The 27,699-nt window shown below is 44.3% G+C and overlaps 1 protein-coding gene across 2 annotated transcripts; it reads left to right on the forward strand.

Annotated features, from left to right (window-relative positions):
* Window positions 1–3,723: 3,723 nt before the first annotated feature.
* Ulbp1 (UL16 binding protein 1) lies at window positions 3,724–25,600 on the forward strand. Of its 2 annotated transcripts, XM_039098404.2 has the most exons (5): window positions 3,724–4,199; window positions 17,442–17,690; window positions 18,128–18,394; window positions 19,027–19,209; window positions 20,644–25,600. In XM_039098404.2, exons 1-4 carry the CDS (start codon window positions 4,103–4,105, stop codon window positions 19,179–19,181), a joined length of 768 nt encoding a protein of 255 aa, XP_038954332.1. In that variant the 5' UTR covers window positions 3,724–4,102; the 3' UTR covers window positions 19,182–19,209; window positions 20,644–25,600. The 2 variants fall into 2 exon arrangements, 1 of the variants encoding a protein (XP_038954332.1); XR_005497168.2 differs by lacking the exon at window positions 17,442–17,690 and having other exon boundaries at window positions 4,112–4,199.
* The last annotated feature ends 2,099 nt before the right edge of the window (window positions 25,601–27,699 follow it).

Consider the following 27,699-nt stretch of genomic DNA (forward strand, 5'->3'; position numbering starts at 1 on the left):
GACATTCTCCTTATGATGCTGGAAGCATATTGATTAGAGGTCAACCACAAGGATCTGCAGGCCTCTGTGTTGATTTAAAGGAAAATGGCCCCCATAGGCTCACAAGTTTTAGTACTTGGTCCTCTGCTGGGGGAACTGTTTTGAAAGGATTGGGACGTCTGTCCTTGTTGAAGGAGGTGTGTCACTGAAGACAAACACTGTACTTTCAAAAGACTTCCACCATTTCCAGTCTATTCCTCTTATGCCTCCTACATAAGGATTAGGATGCGATCTCTTTGAGGTTTTACTCTGCAGTTATGGACTCTAACCCTCTGAAACCGGAAGCCAAATAAGAGCCCAATTTAAAGCTGTAAATTAACACTTAAATGTTTTATAACTTGTCTTGGTCATAGTGTTTGTCAAAGCAGTGGAGACATAATTAAGGCAGTTGCTCTGATCAAGGTGACAGGCTAGTTTCCAGGTCTGTAGGCCCCTTTCTTAGGTATTTTGTCCTTTGATACCCTTGGAACATAGCTCATCTGAGACAAAAGCCAAAATACCAGTTGCTATCTGTAAGGAAAACCATGAAATATAAAATATAAAATAAACATTTAAGAAATGTCCTGCATAAGAGAGAGAGACGGAGGGGGAGAGAGAGAGAGAGAGAGAGAGAGAGAGAGAGTTATCCTGATATGGATATCCCCTAATGAAGTAATGTATATGCTCCAAATATAATTGCCAATGCAGCTTAAAAACCCCCAATCTGGCCACTGCAAGGGACTCCCTCTTGGAGTCCAGCAGACATGGAGTCAGGCTGAGACAAGACTCACTCTCGAAATCCCTGCGATCTGAGCCCACCGACCCAGATGCTGGTCGCTGAGTGACACGAGCTAATGCAGCGAGCCAAGCTCCAGCAACCAGAAGGACCCATGCAAGCCCTACCTGATGCGCTAATACCGGACACAATTACGGGCCAGACCGGAGGTTAGTGAGGAATGAGTGTTGGATGAACACAATCCTATTTTGCCATTTATTGTACAAATACATAACTACATCTTATAACCTGACCTCCGAGTCTGAGGCCTCTCTCATGCCCTTGTTCACAACACTATCTCAGTGGATCCTGACTAGTTTTGATGTCCAAATATAATTATGGGATGTCCAAAAGGTCAGTTATAGCATCTTGAAGATTTCTCAAAATAAATGGAGAACAGTTCACACCTAGTTGGTGTGTAACACTGAAAGGTTAGCACAGATGTGCGAGTCAACATCGACTCTGTGGAGATTTGGTTATGAAAGAAGTTACAACTTTGACCTTGACCAAACATAAAGGTTTTGTTCTTTAAGAAGTTTTATTTTTAATACAGTTTTTAAGTTAGAAAATGTTATTGTGAGAAAGATTTATCTTCTGGGTTGTTGATCAAACAAATGTAGTTACAAATGGAAATCTTTTCTTACCCAGACGCATTTCGTTTTTACTGTGTCTGTGTTTATATAGGTAAACACTCCATGTTTCTTTCTCATGGTGACTGGGTCCTGCCTTTTTACTTTCCTTTCTAAAAATCTTCACATTTTGGGCGTCTCTTCTCTTAGAGTCTTGAGAGCCTGGATACAGGATACATCTCTCCACGTTCTCTCATCACACATGTAGCTAGAGGACAGCATCAAAGGGTGATGTGCCCTTGATTGTGTCAGCACCTAACTTCAATTTTCTGCTGGCATTACATAGTCTGTATAGGCTATGTAACATCAAAGTTAAAGTAACTAATTTGTTGCATTTACTCACAATCAGTGAATTAAAAGGATTTAGGACTAAATTGACATATATGACATGGGTATATTAATCCCACTGGAGGAGGAACTCAACATTAAAACATGTGTCACTATGGTGCAAAGGCAATGAACAAGCACTGTGGGTAGCAGGACCCACATAGCAAAGGGCACATAAGCCACTACTTAGAACAACTACAAAAACTCTACATAGAAACTGAAAGGATCAGTAGCATGTAGATGGCCATGATTCAACAGACTGTTTCCATAGTGAACATTCAAATCTCAGTCATGTAGACCTCAACCAAAACAGCATGTGCACACATCTTTAATTCTCCTCTGTGCTCCCTGCAGGAGATTCCCAGGACAGTGTGAGTAGAGAGAGCACTGGGTGGGCAGTGTCTCAGATTGAACTGCTCGTTCTAACTCATATCCACAGAAGCCTCAAGCCTTCCCTTGAGCGGTCTAAAGGGTGCTGGCCAGTGGCTGGGTTGCTGCATGAGTGAGTGAATGGATGCTACAATTGAGACACACACCAAGAAGAAAGTCTTTGTGGGAAAAAATCTGAGGAGAGAGACAGAGAGCTGACTCACAAAGAGCGTGCCTTGGACATTCCGTGAAGGTCCAGTTTGACCCCTAGGACCAAGTTTTAGAGTGAGGTGTGGTAGAGCATGCTGGAAATCTCAGCTCTACGGAGGTAAATGGAGACAAGTGGATTCTTGTGGCTCACTGCTCAGCCAGCCTTGTCTGCAGACTTGCTACTTCCTAAGTCAGTGAATCCCTCTGCCTCAAACAAAATTTCCACATCTGCTGAGGAACCACAGCATTGTGAGTTCTCTGTCAGCCCTTCAGGGACTTGAGCACAGTGTGGGTGAGCACTACCCCTACCCATGAGCAGTCACCCCTCCCCTTCACCATACACAAAAAAAGAACACAGAAGGACCTATGTCAGCACAGGCAAAGAACCACTGCCTGCATGTGGTAACATTTCCTCTGAAACTGTTGTTTGCCTGTGTGTGTGTGTGTGTGTGTGTGTGTGTGTGTGTGTGTGTGTGTGTGTGTGTTTCTTGAGACAGTATCTCATCATTTAACTCTGCCTGGCCTTTAACTCAACATGGATCTGCCTGTCAACCTCTACCTCCCAAGAACAGGGGAGGAAGGCAAGTGCCACCACAATCATCTAAATAGTTGCTTTCATTTTGAAACTCCATCCTCATTATCACAAGGACCTACATTTCATCCTCCATAAACCCACAAAGAACTCTAGACATAACAGACTGTGCTGCAATCCCAGACACAGGAAGATTTTGAAAGCTGGTCAGTCTAGCCAAATCCAGGAACTCCTAACTTCATAGCAGACCCTGCCTCAGAAAACTAGGGTCACATGAGACCTTTGGACACTCTGGCCTCAAAAGGCAAAAGCTTTGGGGAGGCAGAAAAATAAATAAAACACAGCTTGCAAGCTGGACAGAGAACAACTCTGATTTCCAGGGTGGGGCATAACTTGTCAGGCATTTTAGGACAGTTTTAAGAGGTGCAGATGGGAAGACAGAGGAAGTGGGGGTGGGGAGATGGATAGCTACAGCCAGATCAGTGCTGGAAGACCCCTAGAGGGCAGCAGGAAGCTGGAGGCATGAGAGGTGTTGGGGTGCCTGTAGGGGGGCACCACAAAATTATGCATATTGTATCCATGGTTACTGACTCTCTGGGTGCAGCTCCCTGTGGCGACTTTGTGAGCCTTCTGTCCAGGTTTATTGCTGAGATTCTCTGAGGACTAAGGCTGCTGAGTTGCTCCCTGAGGAATCTCTGTACAATGAACTCAGAAGCCCTGAGATCCTGCTGCTCTGTAGCTCACCACACCCTCCTACCTACTGCACACTCTGCCCTTACACCCCACCCTGGCTCACGTCACTCACCCCGCCCCACCTGCCAGCCAACCAAAAGCTTCCTGTCACTTAGTGACAGTTCCCGCTCTTTTCCTTTTCCTGTTCTCTTCCCGCGCTTTTCTTCTTCTGGTGACTCAGGAGGTCACATGCTAGTTCGCACAAGCCATGCGCAGCTGTGCTCCTTCGTGACCCCACCCTACAAAGCGCTGAGACTTGAGATAAGCACTGGCCCACATCTCAGTCTGCTGGGCACAGGGACCAGCCTGCAGGGCTGCAGCTAGGCTGTGAAAAGATCTGGAGAGAGGGAAACTAGAAACCGGTTTTGAAGGACTAAGGACGAAGGAGGGAGGAGAAGGAATTGTCTTGAACACATAGCCAACTTTCAAAACTTTCTGTGGTCCGGGCCATCAGCAGGAAGTGATCAAGTCTTTCCCTCCCTTGGGCCTCCAGCATCTAGAGGAGGAGCTATGAGGCGGGCTGCTGCTGCTGCTGCTGCCAAAGTCCTTTCCTGCTACTTGGCCCTGCTGTGCCTGCTGTCTGTCTGTCTGTGTTCAGGGACAGAAGGTGAGTTCCGGGGATCCCTTGGAGGGAGAGGGGTGATAGGAGGGCTGCAGCGATGGAGAGGAGGGGGAAACACAATTTGTCAGTGTTCAAGGCTACCCTGTGAATTTCCAAAGCCTGGAGTGGGGGTTGGGGAGCACAGCTGCCTCTGTCTTGAGCTAGCCAGTGAGTGACTTCCTGGAACAGGAACCTGAGGGGAATCCTGGGACACAGTGTGGGAGGACAGGACCTCCTCAGCCCAGAGCCTCTTTCCAGAAGAATCTAGAACCCAAGTTCCTTCCTGTCCTCACCCCACCCCTCCCCCTCTCTACCAAGACTGTCTCTCTCCTCAGGAGTTCTCTGGCCCTTTTGCTTTTGAGCTTCTCGGTGTGGTTTGCTAGATCACTGCACAAGCAACCAGCAGCTGCTGCCCAAATTCACACACCACTGTCCCACTCAGTCAGGGCTGTAGGCCCTGCCTTCACTGGGTGACAGCACAGTTAAATGGTGCTTAGTGGGGCATAAGGATGCTTCTGCCCCTGCCCCTGGGCCTGTCTAGACTCCTTCCACTGGGTGCAGGTCAGAGAATGGTGTCTGTTTAGACAGAAGTCAGTTTTTCTGGAAAAGGCAGGTCAGGAATACTTCCAAATTGGCAAGCATATTATATGTGTCTCTGTATCAGATACTCAGTCGATGACTAGGAGGTCAGATTTTATTTCCTTTTTTTAAAGATTAACATATGTTTTACTTTCATAACATTGATGATGGCCTCCAGTTCCCAAACACTTATTAGACAAGAATACATGTCTCTCTGCGCAACTTAATTTATATTATAATATGTAAAATAGTGTTATCAGTTTTAAAAATTTAGTTAATCTTATTTTATACTCCAGATTTTATCCTGCTCCTGGTCCACCCTCTGACTGTTCTCTGTCCCGCATCCTCCCCTGTCCTTGGCACCCAGCCCAGGAGGAGGCCCCGACCTCCCACCCTTCACCCAACCAGACCTCCTCACTTCCTGGGGCCTCTTGTCTCTTGTCTGAACCCAGACCCAGAAGTTCTCTGCTGTATATGTGTTGTGAGCCTCATGTCACCCTATGTACACGGCCTGTTTGGTGGCCCAGTATCTGGGAGATCTCGCAGGTCCAGGTTAATAGAGACTGCTGGTCCTCCTACAGGGTTGCCCTTTTCCTTAGCGTCTTCCAGCTTTTCCCTAGTTCGACCACAAGGGGTCAGCAGCTTCCATCCATTGGATGGGTGTAAATATCTGCATCTGACTTTCAGCTGCTTGTTGGGAGTTTCAGCAGGCAGTCATGATAGGCCCCTTTTTTTCCAGCCTCAGTAATAGTGTCAGGCCTTGGGGCCTCCCCTTGAGCTGGATCCCAATTTGGGCCTGTCACTGGACCTCCTTTTCCTTGCTCTTCTCCATTTTTTCCCTTCAGTTTTTTTTTTTTTTTTTTTTTGGAGAGAAAAATTATGAATGTTCTGTGTCTGGGAATTTTTGGATTTAATGTTTTCTGCACCCAATGTATCCATCTCTTCTGTGGTATTGCCCCTCATGAGAATCTCCCTTCCATTGCTTGAATTCTGTGGGTGAAGCTACCTCTGTCCACATTCCTAAATTTTTCACTCACAGAATTCCTTCAGGTTTTGTTTTCTGTATTGTTATATTTCCATGTTTGAGTCTTGAACAGCTTTATTTGTTTCCTCCAACCATTTGTGTTTTCTTGATTTTCTTTAAGGAATTTGTCTATGTCCACCTTAAGGACCTCTGTCATCTTCACAGGGTTGATTTTCAGGGCTTTGTCTTGTGCTTTCACTGTGAACTGTGCTGGGATGTTCAGCACCTGGTGTGGTGCAGTAGCTGGGCTCTAATGGAGACCGACTGATTGCACTGGCTCTCAGTGATCGTGTTGTTGCCCTGGCATCTGGGTGTGGGATAATTAAATATAGGAGGAGGTGCTGATGTCTGGACTTTTTTTTCCAGTGGGTGTTTTGTTCCTAGGTTTCTCTTTTCTCTCTGGATTTTTGGAGAGTATGATGCTTGTGTATTGTCTGTTTCCCTGGTCTGCTCAGCTGGTGTGTTCACAATGGATGATTACTGGTATTGGAGGTGGGATAGTGGATGGAGCTGAAGAAAAAAGGGTTGGAAGAGAATGTCTTTGTGATCCCTTGGGAATAGGGTGAGAGAGGAAAGGGAGGTCACAGCTGGTGTCCAGCCACAGAGGTTGAAATGAGAGTGTGGGATTGGATGTCAGGAGCAAAGGAGAAAGGTAGGTCCACCTTCACCCTACTTCTTGCCCCAGGAAAAGTGATCTTTATGTTAGCAGGGTCATGGGCACTGATGGAGCTGGGGGTTGTAAATAAACAACTAATAGGGTAAGGTAGTCAGCCGGGATCAACTGTGGGATCAACTGGAGATGAGAGCCGGTGGTTGGGAAAGGGAGAGCTGCCAATGATGTTCTAAAGAAAGAGCCAGGGAGGTGACCAGGGTATTGGACATAGGGTACACACAGGGGAGAGAAATCTGCAGGTAAAGTTCCATACCTCGCTTTTGGCAGGTGTGGCCTGTCAATGTTGTTTTCACAAAGAGGCTTTGTTCAAAGGTAGGATCTTAGTTAGTCATCAGGAAGAAATTGTAAATATTCAAAATTGATGAACTTCACTTTGGGTAAACAAGCACCGTTTTTGTTTATTGCTTCCATTTTGTCATTGATGTCCTCTAAAGATTTGGGTCCCTTTGGTGAGTTGTGGTTGCTTTCCTACACTCAGAGCAGTTTTGATGACCTTAAATTGAGGTTGAACTGTTAGTATTTCCTGTGCTAGTGACCTCTGCCTTTCAGGCTGTAAATGGCCTCACTGTAGATGTCTCCTGTAAATGTTCTCATTATAGATGTCTCCTATTGATGTACTGACTGGGACTTGATAGGTCCATGTCTTCAGGTTTTACTGCTGTGAACAGACACCCTGACCATGGCAGGTCTCATAAAGGACAACATTTAGGTGGGGCTGGCTTGCATGTTCAGATGTCCAGTTCACTATCATCAAGGTGGGAACTTGGCAGCATCTAGGTAAACTTGATGCAGACAGGGCAGAGAGTTCTACATCTTCATCTGAAGGCTGCTAGTGGATGATTCAATTGCAGTCAGCTAGGAATATAGTATTAAGTCGCACACCTACAGTGACAAACCTACTCCAGCCAGACTACACCTTATAGTGCCCAAACATTTACACATCATCACATTCTACTCCCTGGCCCCCATAGCCTTGTTCAAGCATATGAGTCTAAGGGAGCCACACCTAAGCATGGCATAATGCAAAATACATTTAGTCCAACTTCCAGTGTCCCCATAGTCTATAGCGGTCTCAACCATGTTAAAAGTCCAAAGTTCAAAGTCTGTTCTGAGATTCATCCAATCACTTAACTGTAATTCCCAAAGCAAGACAGGAAACCGGCTGGGCAAATTCCAAACTCTGTATCTCCATGTCTGTTGTCAAAGCAGTCTTAGATATCTGACTCCTTCTTCATCGTTTTTGAGTGCAACCATCCTCTTTCTCCTGAGTTTGTTGCACTACTGGTTAGCAGCTTCCCCCAGCAGACAGTCCATGGCTCTGCATCTCAGATTCCTCGGGGTCTCCAAGGCAACTTCAACAGGTTCTGGTTTCAATGTCTGGGATGCACACATGATCCTCTGGGCTCCTCCAAAAGGCTGGCATCACTTCCCCAGCTAGGCCCTCTGTAGCACTCTAAGCTCAGGCTGATGCCCTCACTGCCACTGCTGTTTTTCTTGGCGATAATTCTATAGTACTGACATCACCAATGCATTGTGGTCTTCCCCTACAAGTAGGCTTCACCAATAGCCTCTCTCAGGCTCTCTTTATGGTGCCAAGCCTCAACTACTTTTCATGACCCTGTTATTCCGGTGTTATAAACTCCATTTGAAGCTGTACCTTCCCCAGTGTCCTTCCATGGCCTCTCCCAGTGACAAACCTCAGATGCTCTGCATGACACCTTCATGCTTACAAAACCAGTACCACCTGCATGACTCTTACACATTACCAAGTCCAGCTGTAGCACGAAGTACAAGCTTGGCTATGTCTGGAAACAGCTTCTTTGTACTCCCAGAAAACACTTTCCACAAGAGTTCAACTCAGTGATGCTGGTCTCTCCTTAATCACCACTAATTTCTTAGCTCCAGCTAATCAGCATCAATTGTCCCAGTGGTCTCTGTTTCCCCTTGACTGTAAAGTCAGAGCCACATGGGCAAACTGCTGAGTTATGCTGCTTGTAGGGGCTCAAACATGGCCCTCTTATTCTTACTGCATTATCATTAACTTCCTCTTTTTCAAATTCTTCATTGTCTATGCTTCGTTGTCCAGGTTCTGGCTCTGTACATTGGCCTGGAACTCAGATGTGTCTGCCTGTCTCCTTGGGATAAAAGGGTGTACCACTGCTGGGTAGGGCCTTGCTCCAAAATCTCATTCCCTTAATCTATTTCCTAGAACACAGTAATTGATTGGCTCTATGTCACATCCTGGTGCCCCATTAATACTCTAATCATATATTTTATATATTTTATATTTTTTCTAAGCTTGCTACACTTGTTCAAAATGTTCTGCATGAGAATAAACCAGAGAACAAATTCTATGATGGGACTAAGACTTCCTTTGTCAATGCAATTAATATAAATCTCTTTCCTTAGCCTAACATACACTTTTCAGATAAGGGCAAAAGGCAGCCACATTCTCTGTGCCACACACTGAAATTCTTTTCCTTTGAAACCACTTGAGCCAGGTCTGTACAGTTCAAATTATTCTCAGCAAGAAAGTCTTCCGTATTCCTACTAGGATGGCCCATTAAGCCCCATTTAAAACTTTCCACTGCTTTCCAAATCCAAAGACCCCAAATCCCCATCCTTCCAAACAATAGCATGGTCAGTTCTATCCCAGCAGTACCCCACTTCCTGTGTGATCTTCTGTCTTAGTTAGGGTTTTACTGCTCTGAACACACACCATGACCATAGTAAGTCTTATAGCAGGCAACATTTAATTGGGGCTGGCTTATACGTTCAGAGATTCAGTCCATTATCACCAAAGTGAGAGCATGGCAGCATCTAGGCAGTCATAGTACAGGCAGAGCTAGGAGTTTTACATCTTCATCTGAAGGTGGGTAGTGGAAGACTCACCTCTAAGCAGAGAGGACTAGGGTATTAAAGTCCACACTCACAGTGACGCACCTATTCCAATAAGTCCACACCTCCTAATAGTGCCACTTGCTGGCCCAAGCATATGAAAACCACCACCGCCAAAATCACAAGGTACTACAGACAACCAGAGTCCACCAGGTATCCAGCTCATATGAAGAAGCACAATCTTTATTCAAATTGAAGCTCGGACCTTCCAACCCCTCTAATGCAGTGGATGGGTGTCTGAGGTCCATAGTTGTTGAAGCATTGCCTTTGTATCACAATTACAGCAGGGTGCTTTCCAACTTAACAGTTACATGATTGGTTAACCTTTGAAAATTGTACTGCAGTAAGGCTGATTTGTAATGCTAAGCATACGACTTATTTCCATTGCTCCTGCTCTCTTGATGCCCAGGAGGGAAGACAGAATGATGTTGGTAATGGGTTCTTGGTTAAATTTCTTTGAGGGTCATGGGTGAGGTGGGTGAGAACATCTTTTCCTGAATAGTAAGTCACCAATTGAACCAGAACCCAAAACTCAGAGGAAGCCTTTTGTGTTTCTGTGTGAATGCATGGAGTTAGGCCAGTAGAGCAGGCCTGCCACACATCTGGCAGGACTAAGAAGTACCCATTACTTTATCTCAGGGAATAGTCTGGTTACAATGGTTGTGGGAGTATTCTCCTGGTATTTCTCAGCATACACATAGCCCTAGCACTGTAACTGACTATAAGGTGATCCAGGTAGGTTGTGTCTGTTGCCATCTGCAGTGGCTTGCTTTTGTGTATTAAGAGACTGAAACATTGAGAGAAATGCCTTCACATTAAGAGGGTTTAACATTAGGCAGAGCCAATAATCAGGAGTGAGGTCATTATGGCTAATATTCAAAACCTCATATGTGAGTTCCAATAGGTGAAGAGGACTAGGTCCTTGCTAGTCTGAAGGTTCTGTGTCTGGACCTCAGAGTGTGCAATCCTGTTGGGGATTCAGGTAGACCCTATGGTGATGGTGAGGTCACGTTTGGGGTGTGGCTTAGTGTGGGGACAATGCTAGTTTTGATCCCAATGGTCTAGGAGGAACAATGGTTCTCTGACAAGACACATGGAAAATAGGTCCCCTGGTCCTAAAAGTGAGTTAATATGGGTCCTTAGCACACAGGTGTTCTCTAGTCCCTATGCCATAGCTGCTTTCCTGATTGGGTGAATTTTATAAAGATGGGATTACATTATGTTGTTTATGATATTGTGGGATGAACAAGTTTCTTACCAGGCCAAATCCATCCATAAGTGAACTTTGGGATGGTTGTCCTGTCTAGTTACCTGAATAAAATTGTCCTTGACTGGATTTGCCCACCAACTATCCCCCATATTCACGCACTACCATGATCCACAATAGGAATAGCGAGCACCTCACCATGGTAGTCTCCAATTCTTGATACCATTTTTATGGCATGGACAAACATAAAATTAATGTTTCTTTAGGTGGGTGCTAGTCCAGGTACCCACCAAAAGGTCATGGAGGTCAAAGATGGGGTAGGGATACCAGGTGCCTCTGGGGGCCACCCTATGTCCCTGCTGAAGGATGTTTCCCTTGGTGGCATTTTAGATGATTCAAACCAGGTTATAAGTCTGGTGAGCGTTGTAAGAGGAGGAGCAGTGATTGGTTAAAAGCCAGGCAATTAGAACTAAGATTTGCAACTCCGGTTTCAAGGGATCGTCTTTTTGCTTGAAGACCTGCTATCTGCCTGTGATGTCCTCTGCATCTGAAGAAAGGTCTGTGAGGCCATAGTGGGTGTGGATAATTGAGGTTGCAATTCTGTCTGCCTTAAGTGTCCTGGGTATAATCAGCACAGATCTGTAAGGTCCTTACGAGAGGGTTCAAGACTCGGGTTCTGATGTCTATTGAAGAGCACCCAGTTGCTTGTAAGTAATTATGAGCAGTAGGAGGAAGAGCACCCTGAGAGATGGCTCTCACTTATAGCCAGATTTCCTTCGGGATATAAGCTGGGGCACTGAGCGAGTCAAATATATGTATAAAAGTGACTTCAGCTAATACATCTGATTTGAGCTGGGGAATCATGGGGGGCGGGGAGGTTTCTCCCATACATACCTCGCAGTCAGTCCCAAGATATAGGGTGTGTTCCTGACTGTATGGATCATGGACGACGGAGAGCCACCAAGTCCCTGCCAGTCTCCATTGTTAATTTGGAAAGGGTCTCCTTCAGTGTTCTACTCATCCTTTATAACTGTTTTGAACTTTGTGGCCTAAACGTACAAGCTACTTCCTGTGTTACCTAAGCAATGAATGATGCAGTAAATATTAAAACTGATGTATGTATGCAGACATGGATGTGTGCTTGCTGTTCACCACCCACCCAAGTGTTTTGCATTCAAAAATGAATCTCTCTCTCTCTCTCTCTCTCTCTCTCTCTCTCTCTCTCACACACACACACACACACACACACACACACACACGCATACTAACTTATTTTTACAATGTCTTAGCTAGCTCAATGACAGGGCCACTCCCAAACCTCCACATGGCTAACACACTTCCCTCTGATATTCCTAAGTTAGCACTTACTAAGTCTATATTTCACCTTTCCTGTCCTGGATTCATCTGGGCAGCCCTCCCATGGAGCCCTTTTCCCTTGACAACAACATTTCGGCAGTCTCACCCTCTTCCACCTTCCCTGTGTGGTCCATCCTACACCCCTCTCCAGGAGGACTCGTCTCTTCTCTCTCTCTCTCTCCTGCATTTTTTGCTGAGAAATCCTAAATGTCCTGTCTCTGTTACCCTGGTGATCCCTTAACTGATGGCAACTTTATTTCCCAATCAGAGCCAACTGAGGGCAGGCTTCCTTTAGCCTACCTGTGTGACACTGCAAACAGGGTTTGATCAACATAATTAGCCAAGAACACAGGCCACTAAATGCGAAGGCAGGGCCATTATCAGAGCTCAACATTGAAGGCATACCATACCCAGGAAGGATATCTTCCAATACATTTTGATCACTGTTTTGCCATTTCTTGTGTCGGAAGAAAGGCCTCAGTCCATTCTGAGAAAGTATCTACAGGTACTAATGTTTGCCTGTATCCATTCCCAGTCCTCATGTAGGGCCTTGTTGAAGATAGTGGGCAAATTCTTAATCACTGGGTAGCCAGGTCCACAAAAGTTGTCCATTGAATCCTTCATCAAGATCATGCATGCCATTTAAAATAAATAGCAGCTTGCTGTTAGGTGCTGGGGGGTAGACTGAAGAAAGCATCCTTCTGGGCTTTCTGTGGCATTGGATATTGTTTAACCTGAGGTGGGGTGGACCCTGGTTTAAATTCTATCCTAATAGGGGCTCAGTGTCCTGCTTGTCCCATTTCCCCAGTCCCTGACTGGGAACTGTGACAGCCATGTGGAGACTCCTTCTCAAGTAGGCTTTAGTTTTGTGTGTTTACAGTCATCTACTAAAGATAATGTGAGGCCTGTATTGGTGGTCCATCTTGACCTGTGAAGGAATCCTAATCTGGGTAGAACTTGATTTGGGCCTGGATAATGTATGCCAAGTCACTTCCTAGTTGGGGTAGGGGCATCCAGGCATGACTAGGATAAGGTGGGATACCCATCTCATGCCGAGGTCTACTATACTTTGAATAGTCCATGTATATTGATTTGATGCCTGTGGCCTCCTGTATCCATGACTTTTTGCTTGTTGGTTTTCCATAACCCGTTGAGGGGACTGAATGTTGGCTTCCTGTATCTACTTGAAACTTGATGGGTTACCCCTCCACTTTAATGGTTACTCAAGATTCAGGGAGGTGGTTCAAGCACTGTCTCTCCTAATTGCTCAAATCTTCTAATTCCACCAATTTGGTTTGACCCACTTCTGGCATTTTGGGGGAAGGGGATTTGTTTGGGGCAATCCTTGATCCAATGCCCTATCTTCTTACACGAGGCATGTTGGTTCTTTTGGAGTCGGGGCTTGTCCCTTGTTGATAGTCTCTTACCATTGTTTACTGCTAGGTGTAGCAACTGCTGTTGTTTTTCCTCCTCAGTGCCAACTGTGGCTTTCAGCGAGATTTTGGCCGTGTTCTGTGTTTGTTGGGCATTGGAGTAGGCCTGTTTGTCTTTGAGGCTCTGAGTTATTGTACAGTTTCTCTAAGACTGCTAACAGTTCCTGTACGGACTTTTCCTTCATCCTATCTTCTTTGTGTACATTATGATTTATGTCTGGTGCAACTTGATTGATGAAAGCCATCATCACTGCTGATGTGTTCTCTGTTGACTCTGTGTTCACTGATGTGTAGATCTGGAATGCTGCCATAATTCTCTCTAGGAAGGCTGCAGGGGACTCCCTATCTTCTTGTCTAACATCACCTATTCAAGCCAATGTAGTGGAATGACCAGCACCTGCTAGGAGACACACCCCATCCTTGGAGTCTGAGGATAGATCTGTAGTTTTCCCTTACCTTCAGCAATGGTGAAGTAAGTCCAGGTTGTGCCTGGCCAAAGGAAAAGATGTGTCAATTATCAATGGATTAGTTTTCACCTGGAACTCTTTCCTGAGACTCACTGGTAATTCTTTCCCTCTTTTCTGTGGTGAAGAGAATCTGTCTCAGATGCTGACAATCATCCCATGTAGATTGATGGGTAAAGATTACCATATCCAGCAGTTCTGTAAGGGCCCTGGCCTCTCTGAAAATTTCAGGTGCTGATCTTCCTAATATACAGATAACTAGTAGAGAAAGGCCTTATTGTAAGGATCAGTTTACTCTGATCATGTGGGGTCCCTGTGGCCCTAAGGGGGAGGGAGGGTCACAGTGGTGTCTGTTGTCTTGTGACTAGCATGTTCGATAGCAACCTGCCCCTGTGTGCAGCAGTACTGGTTGTAGGGTTGTGGATCCAGTCACTAGTACTGGTAGAGGGGAGAAGAGGAGAGAAGCAAATCTGCATCCTCACTATCCTGCAAAACAAGGTAGAGTGGTACAGTTGGTTTAGTTTTCTGTCTTTTCTTCCTAAGCACTAGGATGTGTTTCTGTCAGGTGCATGGGTCGGTGGTATATGAGTTCTTGGCAGGTGGTGATGTAGGGGACTTGTTCTGAGTGGCTGGTCCAACTATAGATGACATCCTTGACTTTCTTAACATATGGGGTCCTGGGTTCCTTCATGTGGCCAGTCAACATGGAATGCTGGTAATTCCCAACCTGCAAATAGTGTTTAGTCTGTCCATCGTACCTTCTAACCCTAGTTCTAAAGTCCTTAAACCTGTCCAGGAAAAACATTGCAGGGAGGCAGAACATCTGGGTCTGTCCCATCCTCCTAACCTTGAACACAAGAAAATAAATCAGAAACAATGCAAATAGCCAAAGAACACAGAGATATGAATGACAATTAGTATACAATAGTAAAAGCATTGTTAGATGATGATGAAGTGTGTACAACCTGAAATGTCTATCTAAAGAAATTAGGGGATCCAATTTCTTGCTAATGGGTCTAGGAAGTCTCTCAGTGCTGCTGAATCTTGGTAAAGGGGTATCAAGCAATATTCTCTAGTCCCCTGTGGCCGTGCTAACTCACCTGTTTACAGATTTGCTGGAGAGAAAATAGCCAGATAGTTAGAGAAACAATATCCAGAGAATAGTTCCCAACTAGTCTTTGATTTACAGGTCGGAGACCCAGTGTAGGGGGTCATGGAAGTATCAAACGTGTCCCCAGATGCTATGCCCAGAACACAAGGTTCCCATAGACCACCAGAGTCCACCATGAATTCAACTCACATGCGGAAGCAAAGAGTCTTTATTCAAGCTTGAGCTTGTACCCTCCAATCTCTCCAATATAGTGCATGGGTGTGGGAGTTCCCAAGCTGGGGAAGCCTTGCCTTTTTATCACAGTTACAGCAGTGTAGATGCTTTCCAGTTTTGGGATTTGTTACCATTTGAAAATTGTAGCTTGGAGCATTCCAATGGGCTATTAATGATTTTACCTTGCTATGAGCAATTGTGAGTAACTTAAGTAATCAATTTCAAAACCTCTAGAACACTAGGTTTTCCTCTTAGGAGCCGATTGTCTGTTACCAAGGGTAAAGTGTCTGTTCTTAGGAAAGTCACTGCTGTTGAAATGTTAGGCTGGGCCCTTCAGATCTCTGTTCTTTCCTTCTCCACCCTCATTTGCAGCACTGGGTTCTCTCTTCTTGGTGGAACCTGGTGTCATCTTTAAGCACAAATCCCTTTTCAAGGCTCGAGAGAGTTTCCCCCAATCACTGTCCTCGACTTCCATCTTCCTCCAAGGAGAAGTTATCTGAAGCTGCCAGTGTTGCTTTAGTTGGACCGTCTTCATGGTCCATTGCCTCTTCTTCAGCCACACGCAGTCCATCTATGGACCCAGCTCCTAAACGCAGTCTTTCTTAGAGAAAACTTGTGCTTCTTCTTATCTTATCTACTTTAATGTGGGGGCCTTATTCGCTTTTTGTTCACAAACAAAGTGAGAGTTCTGGGGCTGCAGAGGGTTCATTTTCACGTCCATCAATCTTTTTAATGAAGTGACAAAGAACCTCAGGCAATCAAAAGGGATGAACTCAAAAGTTCAGGTGTAGGAGTTGAAAGAAAATGTGAAGATGAGAATTAAACACAGAAGGGGAAGCAGTGGGGAGAAGCAGAGTGAAAGGTGGTTGAGCCTGTGTATATCCAGCAGGCAAGGCAGGGCTTAGAGAGAGTATGTTCTGATACCTCCTTTTATATTTTATGATGAATAAGTATACTGCATTATGGATAAACGCTCCTTTAAGAAGTCCCTTTAGTAGACTGGTTCTCAGTTTCATGTGGTAGATTTGGCTCAGTGTTAAACCATGCATGGGAACATGTGTACAGATGCCTCTTGCTACTGCTTGCCACTCTTCACTCTGCTTAGTACAAATGCCCCCTTCACATTGTACTGTATGTCTTCTCTTGCTGCTGAAAGACCACAGACCATAAGTGTTCTGAGATATGAGAACTGGCTTGTGTGCCGATGGCATTGTGCAGGTTATAGCCTGTCTTAGAATTTTATTGATATGATAATATGACCACAGCAACTCTTATAAAGGGAAGCATTCATGTTGGTCTGGCTAATGGTTCAGAGGTTTGGGTGAATGTCATCATGGCTGGAAGCATGGAAATGCACAGCAGACAGGGTTCTAAAAATGTAGCTGAGATTTCTATATCCTGACTGGCAGGCAGCACGAAAAGAATGAAACACACTTTCTCCAACAAGGCCACCTCCTAATAGTGCTGCTCTCTATGAGCCTATGGCGGCCATCTTCTTTTAAACCACTAAATTCCATGTCCTGGCGTTCAAAGGTGTTTTTAGCCATGTCATAATGTGGAAATAGATTCAGTCCAACTTTAACAGTCCCCAAAGTCTCCAACACTCTCAAACTTATCGAAAAGTGAAAAGTTAAAAGTCTCCTCTGAGATTCATGCAATCTCTTTACTGTAATCCTATGTAAACTAGAAATAGAAAAACAAATCACATACTTCCAGTAAACAGTGGAAGATATACAATTCTACTACATTTTCTCTCAATAGCCAAATGCATATCTCTTAAAGTTGTGATTTAACTAGAGAGGATCCTATTTATCCAGTGCCCAGATTAGGATCACCAGGATTGGCACTAGGTAATATGACCATAGCCAGCAGCTTCCCATATGTGTCAAATTGCAGTTTTCTCCAGAAAACTTCTCTGGCACACTTAGGACTCAAGGCAAATTTGCCATGCGTCCTTGGGATATCTTCCCTTCTATAAAGGGTGTTCTCTCATCAGCAAGAGTAGAAGTGCCAGTTGCATAGATGGTATTTTCTACCTACATACTTAGAAAAAGACACTTGAGAAAAAGTCACTTCAAGTGTTTGCCAGGTAGGTCCTCCTGGTAACATTGTGTGCATCTGAGGGCTCCTGGTAACCTAGGAGGGTTTTACCAGACTAAAGCAGTGAAGGTAGCCCAAGGCTAAGGATCTAGTTGTCCCCACCAGTATATCCATAGAGTGCTGAGTTCACAGAACATGACTCCTATGTACTCTTCCCTGTTTGTAACTCACCTACACATTTTTCTCACAGATACATGCTATATCCGTTTCAACTTCACTGTCAAGGATCTTTCTTTACACTGCTATGAAGGACAGTGTTCAGTGAACGGAAAACCTTTCCTTCAGTATAAAGACAACAAGGCCAAGCCTTTGGGTAATCTGGGAATGGAGGTCAATGCCACCAAAGCTTGGGAAGATTTGACCGAAACCATAAAAGGCCTTTTAGAAGAGCTGAATAAAAATCTACATAACATGAAATCATGGCCAGTCAAGACCAAGGGTAAGACCAGGACATGAAGCAAAGACAGAGGCTATCAACAAGAAACAGGAAGAACATGCTGGGTGGTGGTGGAATGCCCTGTTAATCCCAGAACCCAGGAGGCAGAGCCAGGCAGATCTCTGAAATCCAGGTCAGGCTAGTCTACAGAGAAGGTTCCAGGACAGACGGGGATACACTGAGAAACCATGACTTGAAAAGAAAAGAAAAAGAAAAAGAAAGAAACAAGAGAAGCAAGCAGGTGCAGAGAGAAGGTTATACATGTATTTATATAAAAAAAAACCTGAATATTGATTGAACCTGGAAGTACAGGGCTCCTGAGCTGTAAGAAATGGCAACCCATGGAGGAAAGAAAAGAATGTGTAGGGGAAGACTTGTCAAGTCAGAGGGTGATGACTCTGTAACGTTTGGGAAATGATGGTGTTGTGTGCCATTTTCAGGTAATCATATCCTAGAAGGCACCCTGGTACTCCAATATGAACAAGGAAGACTCAGTGATAGCTTCTGGACCTTCACCATTGATAGACAACATTCCTTCCACTTTTATCCAACAAACAAGTTATGGGACCCACCTCAACATAAAGCCAACAGTATCATAAGGGAATTTGAGAATAGCATTGATCTTGAAGACCATCTCTCTATGTTCTCCATGGGAGATTTCAATAACTGTCACAATATGTTCTTAAAACTCTGGAAGGACGTGCCAAGTAAGTTATTAAGCAGATTATCATGAGGAAATATCCACAGCGTGGGAAAGGCATGGAGTTCTGCGGAAAAGTCTGATGACTTTCTGTGTGGATGCCAGTATGTGTACATAATGGGAAAATTTGGTAGACTTAGGCAATGTTTTTCTGGTGGTCTCCTTCTCTGGAGATCCCTGGTGATCACAAGGGTTCCTCTTTCCCATCTCATTTCTCACCGTTTCTCATTCCCTATTAACCAATGCCATGACATTAAATGGACTCTCCTGGACCAACAGTCTGTATGCATCACTCTAAACATTCAGGCTTTTCCCATCGTCTGTTATAGCTGCCCTTTGCATCAGTCCAAGCATCACGTTTGAAGGTGTCACTGTTTTCGTCTGGCACAATTAAGCACCACCAGTTGTGTCAACCACAGTAAATATGTCACATTGCTTGATGGTTCAGTAGACATTCTCTTTCTTTGATAGTAAAACAAACTCTAAGGACCTCTTACACACACGTCCTAGTCATCTTTCTATCCAGGGTATGGAAAATAGTTGTCGCACAGGAGTTCCTTGGACCTCCTAGAGAGGGAAGTTGCAGATGGAGGTGTGGTTTTAATCTTCATGCATATGTTTTCTGATTTCTTTTAACAGGATCAACAATAACAGCCCAGGATATAGCCCAGCTTACATCTGCCAACACCACTTCAACTACAGTGAATGGTACCTCTTCTGTACCTGACAGTCAGCATTTAAAGGCAAACTGGAGTCTGTTTCTATTATTGATATTAATTCGTTTTATCATCTAGTTGGCCAAGAGATGGTACAAAAATACGGGTAAGGAACATACTAGGTCCTCACTCTTTTTCTTGGTCATATTTGTCGGGTAACAACATAGAAAAGGTGTCCCAGTGGTTTCGTCAATGTCACTCTCCATCACAGTGGATCTCTGTCTACTAGAATGAAATCTCAGCTTAGTCTTCAGACCCTACTCCACAGTAGTGTTGGAGATGAAAATTGTTGGGTACAGGAGGCTCTCAGGGTCAGCATAACTCTGCAGTCAGAAGAGAATGAAACATGAAAGTCCTCCTGAGTGGACAGAGAACCCGAGAACCAAAGATCCATATAAGATCAAGAAAAACTGAAATGAGGTGTTCCCTCCTCAAAATCAAAAGAGGTTCCCCTAAGACTGTGATTAAAGTCTGTTTTTCTTCTGAGCATGATGTGCTCCAACACAATAATTCTTATACCTAGGGCCAAGTCTGTACATTAGTAGCACCCAGCTAATTAAGGGATAACAAAGTGATCAGAATGAGCAGACTATTCAAGGAGTTGGTATTGGGGGACCAACCTGTAATTCCACCACTCAAGAGGCCAAGGTATAAGGATCACCAAGTTCAAGATAAGCCTAGGCTGCATAGTCAATCCTTGTCAAAAGAACAAAGAAAAGAAAATCCATTCATTTATCTTGCTCACTCTACTGAGCCACAATTCCTTGCATGTGGAATTAAGATTTCAAGGTCCCTGTCCTCTGAAGTTGAAGTCACCTGTGTCCATGCAGGTAACATGAACCAAGTGCTCACTGCTGTCATTGTTAGATTTGCCAAATATTGTCTAGAGTCAAAATAGAGGCCTGTGATGAAAAAGCAAATGGTCTAACTATTTTAATATGAACTCAAAATGTTTACTATATGCACAGGCTGGTAAAACATTTACATCTAATATCAGGTCCCTCAGATACTTCAGCCAATATAATTATTTTGAATAACTTTTATTCCACAAAAAACTTAAATCCACCTGTATATTTGGTTCGACCTACAATTCCAGTAGCTGGAAGGCTGAGGCAGGAGGGTTGCTGGAAGAATTCAAGCCTGTTGTGGACTATATACTAAGCTGAAGGCCAGCCTAGGCAATAAAGTGAAGCCTTGGCCCACCCCCAAAAGATGAAAGCTAAAAGCCCAGAAAAGACAGAAACACTGGTATAATTTTCTAGCCTTTCATGTAGGCTGATTTATTCATGTTTACTAAATTATTTTAATATTTTTATTCACAATCATTGTTTCAGTACACTTACAACTCCAGCAGCAACTGCGGTCTTAGCATATCAGAGGTTAGAATGGCAGAAAGGTCTAGAAGGAAAGAGGAAAGAGAAAAGGATTGGTCCACTGACTCTGGTCTGTGGTGTGGGCGAGTGTCTGAGAGAGGAAGGAGAGTGGGTGCTGCAGCTGATGCCCAGGAGCTCACTGTAATCCACACCTGCTTTTGTCATAGGTGCTCCCTGCTGCTCCTCTTCCTCTGCAGTCTGATCTGCATCACCAGCTGTCGGGTGACACTTGAACATTGCCAGTGACTTCTTCAGCAAAGGAAGCAAACATATTTCTGATGGCATCTCTGAAATCTGACCTGTTGACTTCGGACCAAACTGGTGGGATCCCAGGAGACTGATGGCTGTCAGAGCCTCATGCATGAGGGCATCAGGGTGCACTAGGCTGTTGCCATTGGGGCCTTCCTCTTGCTCTAATCCTTTTCCTTTCTCACTCTTGCCTTATCATTGTGGAGATAAACCTGGGTCTGCCTCTAAATTACACATCACTTTCCAAAACAGGGCTTGCCCTAAGTGACTCCATTTTACAAGCTGCAGGTGGCTGTCTCCTAAGTGCCATGCAGACAATGGAGGGCATGAAACTTCACTTTATACAGAGACACATTTCAGCCCAGGGCCATCGATGACTCAGAGAGTGAAATTACCATAATCTCAAAAGTAAGAATAAGTCACCTGTACACTTATCAAAATGAGTTGGAAGCAGTGAGAATCACATGTACATATCAAATTATATCAGAGAACCAACTCAAGGATTTATCTCACCCTCACCTAGACCCTAGAAGAAGCCACCTAACTCGCAATAGTTATGTCACCACAAACTTGCCCCCTGGCTGTCTGTGTGTCAGGGAACCTGCAGGCAGAGAACTCCTGGCCATCTTAAGCCCTCATCTCCGTCCACACTGCTAATGTCTCCTCCTTGAATCACTGTCTGACAGCTCATCTGCTGCTCATGCTAATGTGGGTCTGCATCTCACCTGCTGGATCCTCAGTCCTGCACCTCACCTGTGCAGTTCACTCAGTGCTGAGGCTTGGTGCAGCCCTGCAGCCCTGCAGCTCTCCATGAGCTTCCTTCGCAGCTCCTCTAACCTCCTGCATTCAATCTGTCTGTGTGTCTGTAATCCCTCTGTCTCTGGCTCCAGTCTGAGCTCTTTAAACTCCAATGGCAACTCGTTCACTCTTCTGCAGCCATTCTGTGATCTAAGGCCATGAGATAACTCTGTTGTGTTCAATGTGTGATCTGAGAGTTTGTATTAGTAATTACGACTGGAGACAGAGAGCCCAGGATGGCCAGGAGCCAGTTGTCAAAGGTAATCAGGACTACTTGTTAATTACAGGCTGTGAATTGGATGGAGGTTGTAAGTTAAGGCATATAGATTTTCCTGGCATAGCTCACTGATTTGGGATTTCATACTTCATAGTAAAATAACCCAGTGAGTAAATAGTCCATTAGCAAAGAAATTAGAAATACATTGTTTTTCAAATGAATGCAGTACCTGATTATAGAAAATTCAGCTTCCCTACCAAACCCTGGTCAACAGAGACTAAACTTGCTCCATTGACCCAATGCCTGCCTCACAGCCCAGTGAAACTTCACACTCTTCAGTGTGACATCTGAATCACCATATTTGTTAGGAAGGGGAGAGGCTTACATCTGTCTCCCAAGAGGAGTGCGTTAGCAAAATAAATAACGAAGCAGAAATAGAAGTGAGCAAACCTCAGCTCACGCATCTATGATTATTAATGTATACGACGAATATAGAAGTATACCATACTACGAATTCATACTGTTCGAAAGAAAACTAAGAGAAATATGAGTGTTGGTGAGAAAGATGAGTAACAGACTACGTAATAGACAAATCCTCAGACGGTGCTGCCTCTGATGCAGCATCATCGATCTACAGAGCCCGAATAAACATGTGACAGTAACAGTCCTAGACCAATTGTCACTATCTTGACAGTAGCATATGGGAGCATAGCAAAGGCATAGATATGTTACATTCAGCAACTGAAAATTATACATACGTTTCAGTGAGGAATGAGGGACAAAGAGACAACTCAGTCATACAGCGCTCATGCTTTTTGAGAATCTGAGTTCCCTCCCCAGAATACGTGAACACTGTCGTGATACATGCTTGCAATCTCAGCATAGAGGACAGAGGGAAAGAGAGAGAGAAAGTGGGACAGAGGGGGTAGGGGGTCGATTATTGCATCTCTGGGGCTTCGTCATCAGAAGGAATAGTTAAATGGGTGAGTTTGGTGAGTTCCAGTACACACTGCCTCAAGACACCGTGGGCATGGCGTCCTGAGTAGTGACAGCAAAAGGTAATGTGTAGTACCCACATGTACTAGTATATGAACAAACATACACACAGGAAAAGATACACACTATGGACCAAAACACAGCTGATGACTTCCTGAGATGCATTACTTGGGAGATGGAATGGGGCTTTTTAAAACTAGTCACGAGATGTTACCTGTTCTTGGTTTCTGGGCCATTTCATATTTGTATTATAATAGATAAAAGGGGCCCTGCTTGTGTCTTCTTAGATGACAAGGGTCGTGACACCATTGTTCAACCACTGTCCCAAGGTGCCGGAGGTGGTAGGATTCACCCTCTAATCATAGGAGGTATCATGAGAAACTTAGACTCCAAGCACTAGACCCTGATTATTAAAAGAGGATATTTTGATTTTATTTTTGACAGAGGAACTCTTTGAATCTGCATTGCTGCCCTGAAAGATGAGCAGATTATATTGTGGACAAATGATGCAGACCACTTTCTCTTGGAAGGGCTTTATTGCTGAGGATAGGACATTAAGAGCCCTGTGTGGGAATGCTGAGCTCTTATCGGCTCCTAAGACTATACAACTTATGACATCAACCAACAATTTGGAGAGGGAAAGGACCTTTGTGGCCTGAGTTGAAGGTCAGACTGTAACATCACTCAGAGGTCAAGTGGTCCTCGGTGCTTACTGTAGGTGTTGGTGTAGATGGCAGTGATGGACAGCCCTGCCACAGCACTAACTCCATCACAGTGACTTCTAATCTAGACCATAGACATCATACTGGAGGGTTAAGTGAGACCAGCCAAAGTCACCAAAGAGTTAAAACCAGAAATAGGCTGTGAGCAGGAATAAGTAATTGTAGCCCACAGTGTTTAAAGGGGGAACTACCCTTTTGTGGTTTCAGCATAGGCAGGAGGTATGACCATTGTGACTGAGGAGGAGAAATCCTAGAAATGCAGAAATAAGGGGTTCATAACTTGACATAAAGACCTCAGATTATTGTTGGAAAATAGAGTCAGGGGGTGTTTTATGTATGTTGTACCAAACTTTCACTGAAATAATGAACACGAGTCTCCACGATGCTCCCAGGAACTAGCTGGTTGAGCCTTTGCAGGTTGAGTCCTATTAACTCTTCAGATGAACCCTCAGTGACAGGCCTTGTAACAACTACAGTTGGAGAGACGAGCAGGACCTGTTAGGACTGTTTCAGACATCACCCATGGCTTCCTTTGTGACCTGTGGAACAAATTTAAGATAAACTTAATGCACTGGTTTAATGACTGGAGATTATCCTAAAATCGTGGAGTCAGAGTTTGAGCTGTGCTTATCCTATTGTTCCGTGGCAGTCTTGAGTAGCTGTCCAGTCATATACAAAAACACAAGAGTCTCTTCCCTTAGGGAGAGCTGAGTGTGGAGAAAAATCTTCTGTACAGACATCATGGGTGTTGACAGACATAGAGATGGGAATAATTTACAATTAAATGACGACTAGTTGCTGCAAAAGGGTTGATACAGAGTTTGGAATAATTCAAGATCATAGATGAGAATTAATTAGAACGTGAGGGAGTTGGAACTTCAGTTCTCCCAGTTGAACCAGGTACTCTTGAGAATCCTGGTTGTAGCTGGTAGATTTATAATTTTATATTATTCCTGTCTGTACTCTGCTGGGATTTTAAGACCATGTAGATGCCAACAGCTTTCTTTTGTTGCTGGCAGTTTCTCTTTGAAGGTTATTTTCAGGGGTGTTGGAGACATTTAGGGGCCCTTTCTCTTTAGTTTCTTATATTCATCATTTTCTGGACAAGGATATTTCTAAGTGAATCTGGGACTCTGGGGTCTCCATATCCTCTCTGAAGCTGTCATATTGTTTTAGAGCTACCCCACTGTCCTCGATGCTAGGACATGGCCAACCTGGAGGTGAAGGTGAAAAATCTTTGCCCTCAGCCCAGCCCTTTCATTCTCATTGCTTTAGCCCTCTAGTGGTAGCCATTGCAATCTCAGAAAGACAGTTACACCAGACTTGCAGAACAAATAGTGGTTTTAATCTGTTTCATAGCTTCATGTGTGACCAGTTCACAGCCAAGGATACATATGAATATCACCAAATTAAATTCAGGGATTTCCTTAAAACATCAGGAGGGAGTTTTGCAAATATATTTTAGGAACTTGATTGTGTGGTCCTCAAGCATGAATTAGAAGATCACTTTGTATCATAACATCAAAAGGTTAGATACTTCAGATGAATACATATCGTAAAAACACATATTAAATCAATCTTAACTCTGAGAAGACTCCATTGTTAGGAAGTTAAAGTTGTGACCCACTCAGTTATCTTAGTAAACCAAACATGTAATGAAAAAGCTGTTTTAGAAACCCATACCACTTTACATTGAGTGTCCTAAGCCTTGTGACATACAAAAACGTCTGCATTTTCAACATCTCTTACCCATCGTGTAGAGTGAAAAGAACTTTTTGTATGAATCCCTCTTCCCATGAGCTTATTCTCGCCATCAGAAATGCATTTCTTTGCTTGCATCTGTTTATGGGCTGCTTCCTTCCTTTGTTAAATCCAGATGTACTTCAGGTGTCTTGTTTTCCTGGAAGGTATAAAACCATGAAACAGCAAACATCATGTTTTGTCTTTTACAAAATGGAATTAGATCCACATTATTATCAAGTGTTACACTGTTACTTGTTAATGTGCTTTTTACTATCTGGCTTTAATAACCATGTGACATTCTTTGTTAAATGCTGATATCTCCTTTTGCTTAACAAATTTAAAATAATTCAGGATGTTAGATTTGCTTGTATTTCATGAATTAAAGGAAATTTGAACTAAGTTTGCATATTGCATTTTCTTGTTTGCTTATCCATCAATTTATGTTAAGCCTTTGAGGGAAGGATGCTGTCACGTAAAGATAACCACTTAGCATATATCTGAAGGTGTAGAACAGATACATTGAATGGAAGATGCAGGCAGCACCTGGATCAGGCCACAGAATGAAACAAGAAGCATTGCTTATGGGAACAGGAGTTCCCAGAAAGATGCTCACCCACGAAATGTAACTGACTGGGTAGATCCTCAAGATGTGAGATGCTGGAATGCCACAGGTCCTAAGACATATTGTCTTGGTCCATGTTTAGCTTGCTTAGGATCCACTTACTGCCTGTCTCAGAATGTGAGCTAGCGTTCTTGTGACTATTAGACATGTCCTTCCAGACATATTCACGATGAGCATAAACCCTGCTTTCTTTAATGGAGACAGACAGAGCACAATGATGACAGTGACTCCACCTGGACTGTGGTAACACTAACCACTGGGGAAATTGCCCAGGCCTCACACACTGCCAGGACTCTGCTCCACTTGAAAACACTTTTGGGTTAATTGCACTGCCTTGTCAAACTGATGTCAATTTCCCAAGTTCAGTAATAAAAATACATCTCAGATGTGGATCTGACAGCTCAAGGCCACTGCCCTGATGACAGCTGAAGGCTTACCATTGCTGCCCGGCCGTCAAGACCACAGGAACCTAGGGATATTGTCTAGGTAATGAAAAAGTCTATGCTATTTTAACTGATATAGAGACCATTTAGATGACACCTCCTCCTATAATTCATCCCCAGATCTCTGATGATATTGACTGACCACCCTAAGCACACACCGGTCACTCTCCCCCACTCACTCCTTTCCCTCACCCACAGTCAGAATACACGGCCAGTGTTCCAAACCCCTCCACACTCCACCATTAACTCTCTTGTTGGGGGTTGGTCTGGTGTTGCGTTTACAAATCCTAAATTCTGAACCGCAAGATCTGGTTGTTTCCAGTGAGAGAATTCTCACATACACTATCTTTTGCTGTGTAAACCTTGCTATCCAACATCCTGAACTCCCCTACCTGTCCATTCCTATGGGTGGGAATTCTCCTCCTTTCCCTGGGATCTCTCCCCCTCTCCCTGATCCTCTCCCCCTTTCCCTGGTCTTTGAACTCCCCTTCCCCAAGTGCCAGGACCATGAGCCTCAAATCAACTAAAAAATGCTCCAGCAACTTGCCAGCCCCAGATGTTCCTTCAGAATCTCCATTCTAGACACCTCCAAAGCAACCAGCCCCAGAACGTCCAACATCACAAACCACTACAGTGCTGCCTGCGCTGCCCTTCACCTGATTTTACAGATAAGAAACAGGTGCACAAAGCTGAAAGATTACATGTCCTGCAACCAGGTGGGGCCTAACTTTCCTCTGAACCTGCTAATGAAGTGGTCAGTATACTCAGACCCCTCCCTCCATCCTCATCTGCACTCCTTTCATGGACTCTGCTCTGTATGCTGGGACAGATTTAGCTCTCAGTGACTCTACCCCCAGACCCATGTTGGGACCGATTGTGAACATCTGGCCTAGAAGAACCTCTCAGAAGTTTTCTTTTAGGATATAAGATGGGGAACAGAGAGACACAACTGAGTCAGAGTGGGAGGAATAGCTGAGGGGTCAGGTAGGCTCCAGGGCTACCTGAAAGGAGACTGCAGAACAGAGGAGCTGTTCAGCAGAGGAGAGACATGCTGTCAGAGGAACAGGTGGAGGACTCAGTAATAGACATTGAGAGAGGAAGAAGGGGAGACAGGAACTACCTTACTGCTTACATCCCAATGACTCCTTAATCACATACTTAAGACGACTAGTTGGGGAATTTAAATCTCACACACACAGACATACACACACACACACACACACACACACACACACACACACATGGGGGCGGGGAGAGAGAGAGACAGAGACAGAGACAGAGAGACACAGAGAGACACACACAGAGACAGAGACAGAGACAGAGAGACAGAGAGAGTAATATAGCCAGGCAGGAGTGTTCCAGGCCTTTACTCCCAGCACTTGAGAGGCAGAAACTCTGGCCTTAAACTCTGTGAGTTTAAGGTCAGCATGGTC

This window comes from Rattus norvegicus, chromosome 1 (genome assembly GCF_036323735.1).
Source record: "Rattus norvegicus strain BN/NHsdMcwi chromosome 1, GRCr8, whole genome shotgun sequence".
NCBI lineage: Eukaryota > Metazoa > Chordata > Mammalia > Rodentia > Muridae > Rattus > Rattus norvegicus.

What these genes read in the sequence shown, in the direction of transcription:
- Ulbp1 (XM_039098404.2), top strand. Translation starts at nt 4,103, where the DNA reads ATGAGGCGGGCTGCTGCTGCTGCTGCTGCCAAAGTCCTTTCCTGCTAC. An exon ending in TCTGTGTTCAGGGACAGAAG is followed by an intron (nt 4,200 to 17,441) that starts GTGAGTTCCGGG and finishes TTTTTCTCACAG; the next exon opens with ATACATGCTATATCCGTTTC. An exon ending in ATGGCCAGTCAAGACCAAGG is followed by an intron (nt 17,691 to 18,127) that starts GTAAGACCAGGA and finishes TGCCATTTTCAG; the next exon opens with GTAATCATATCCTAGAAGGC.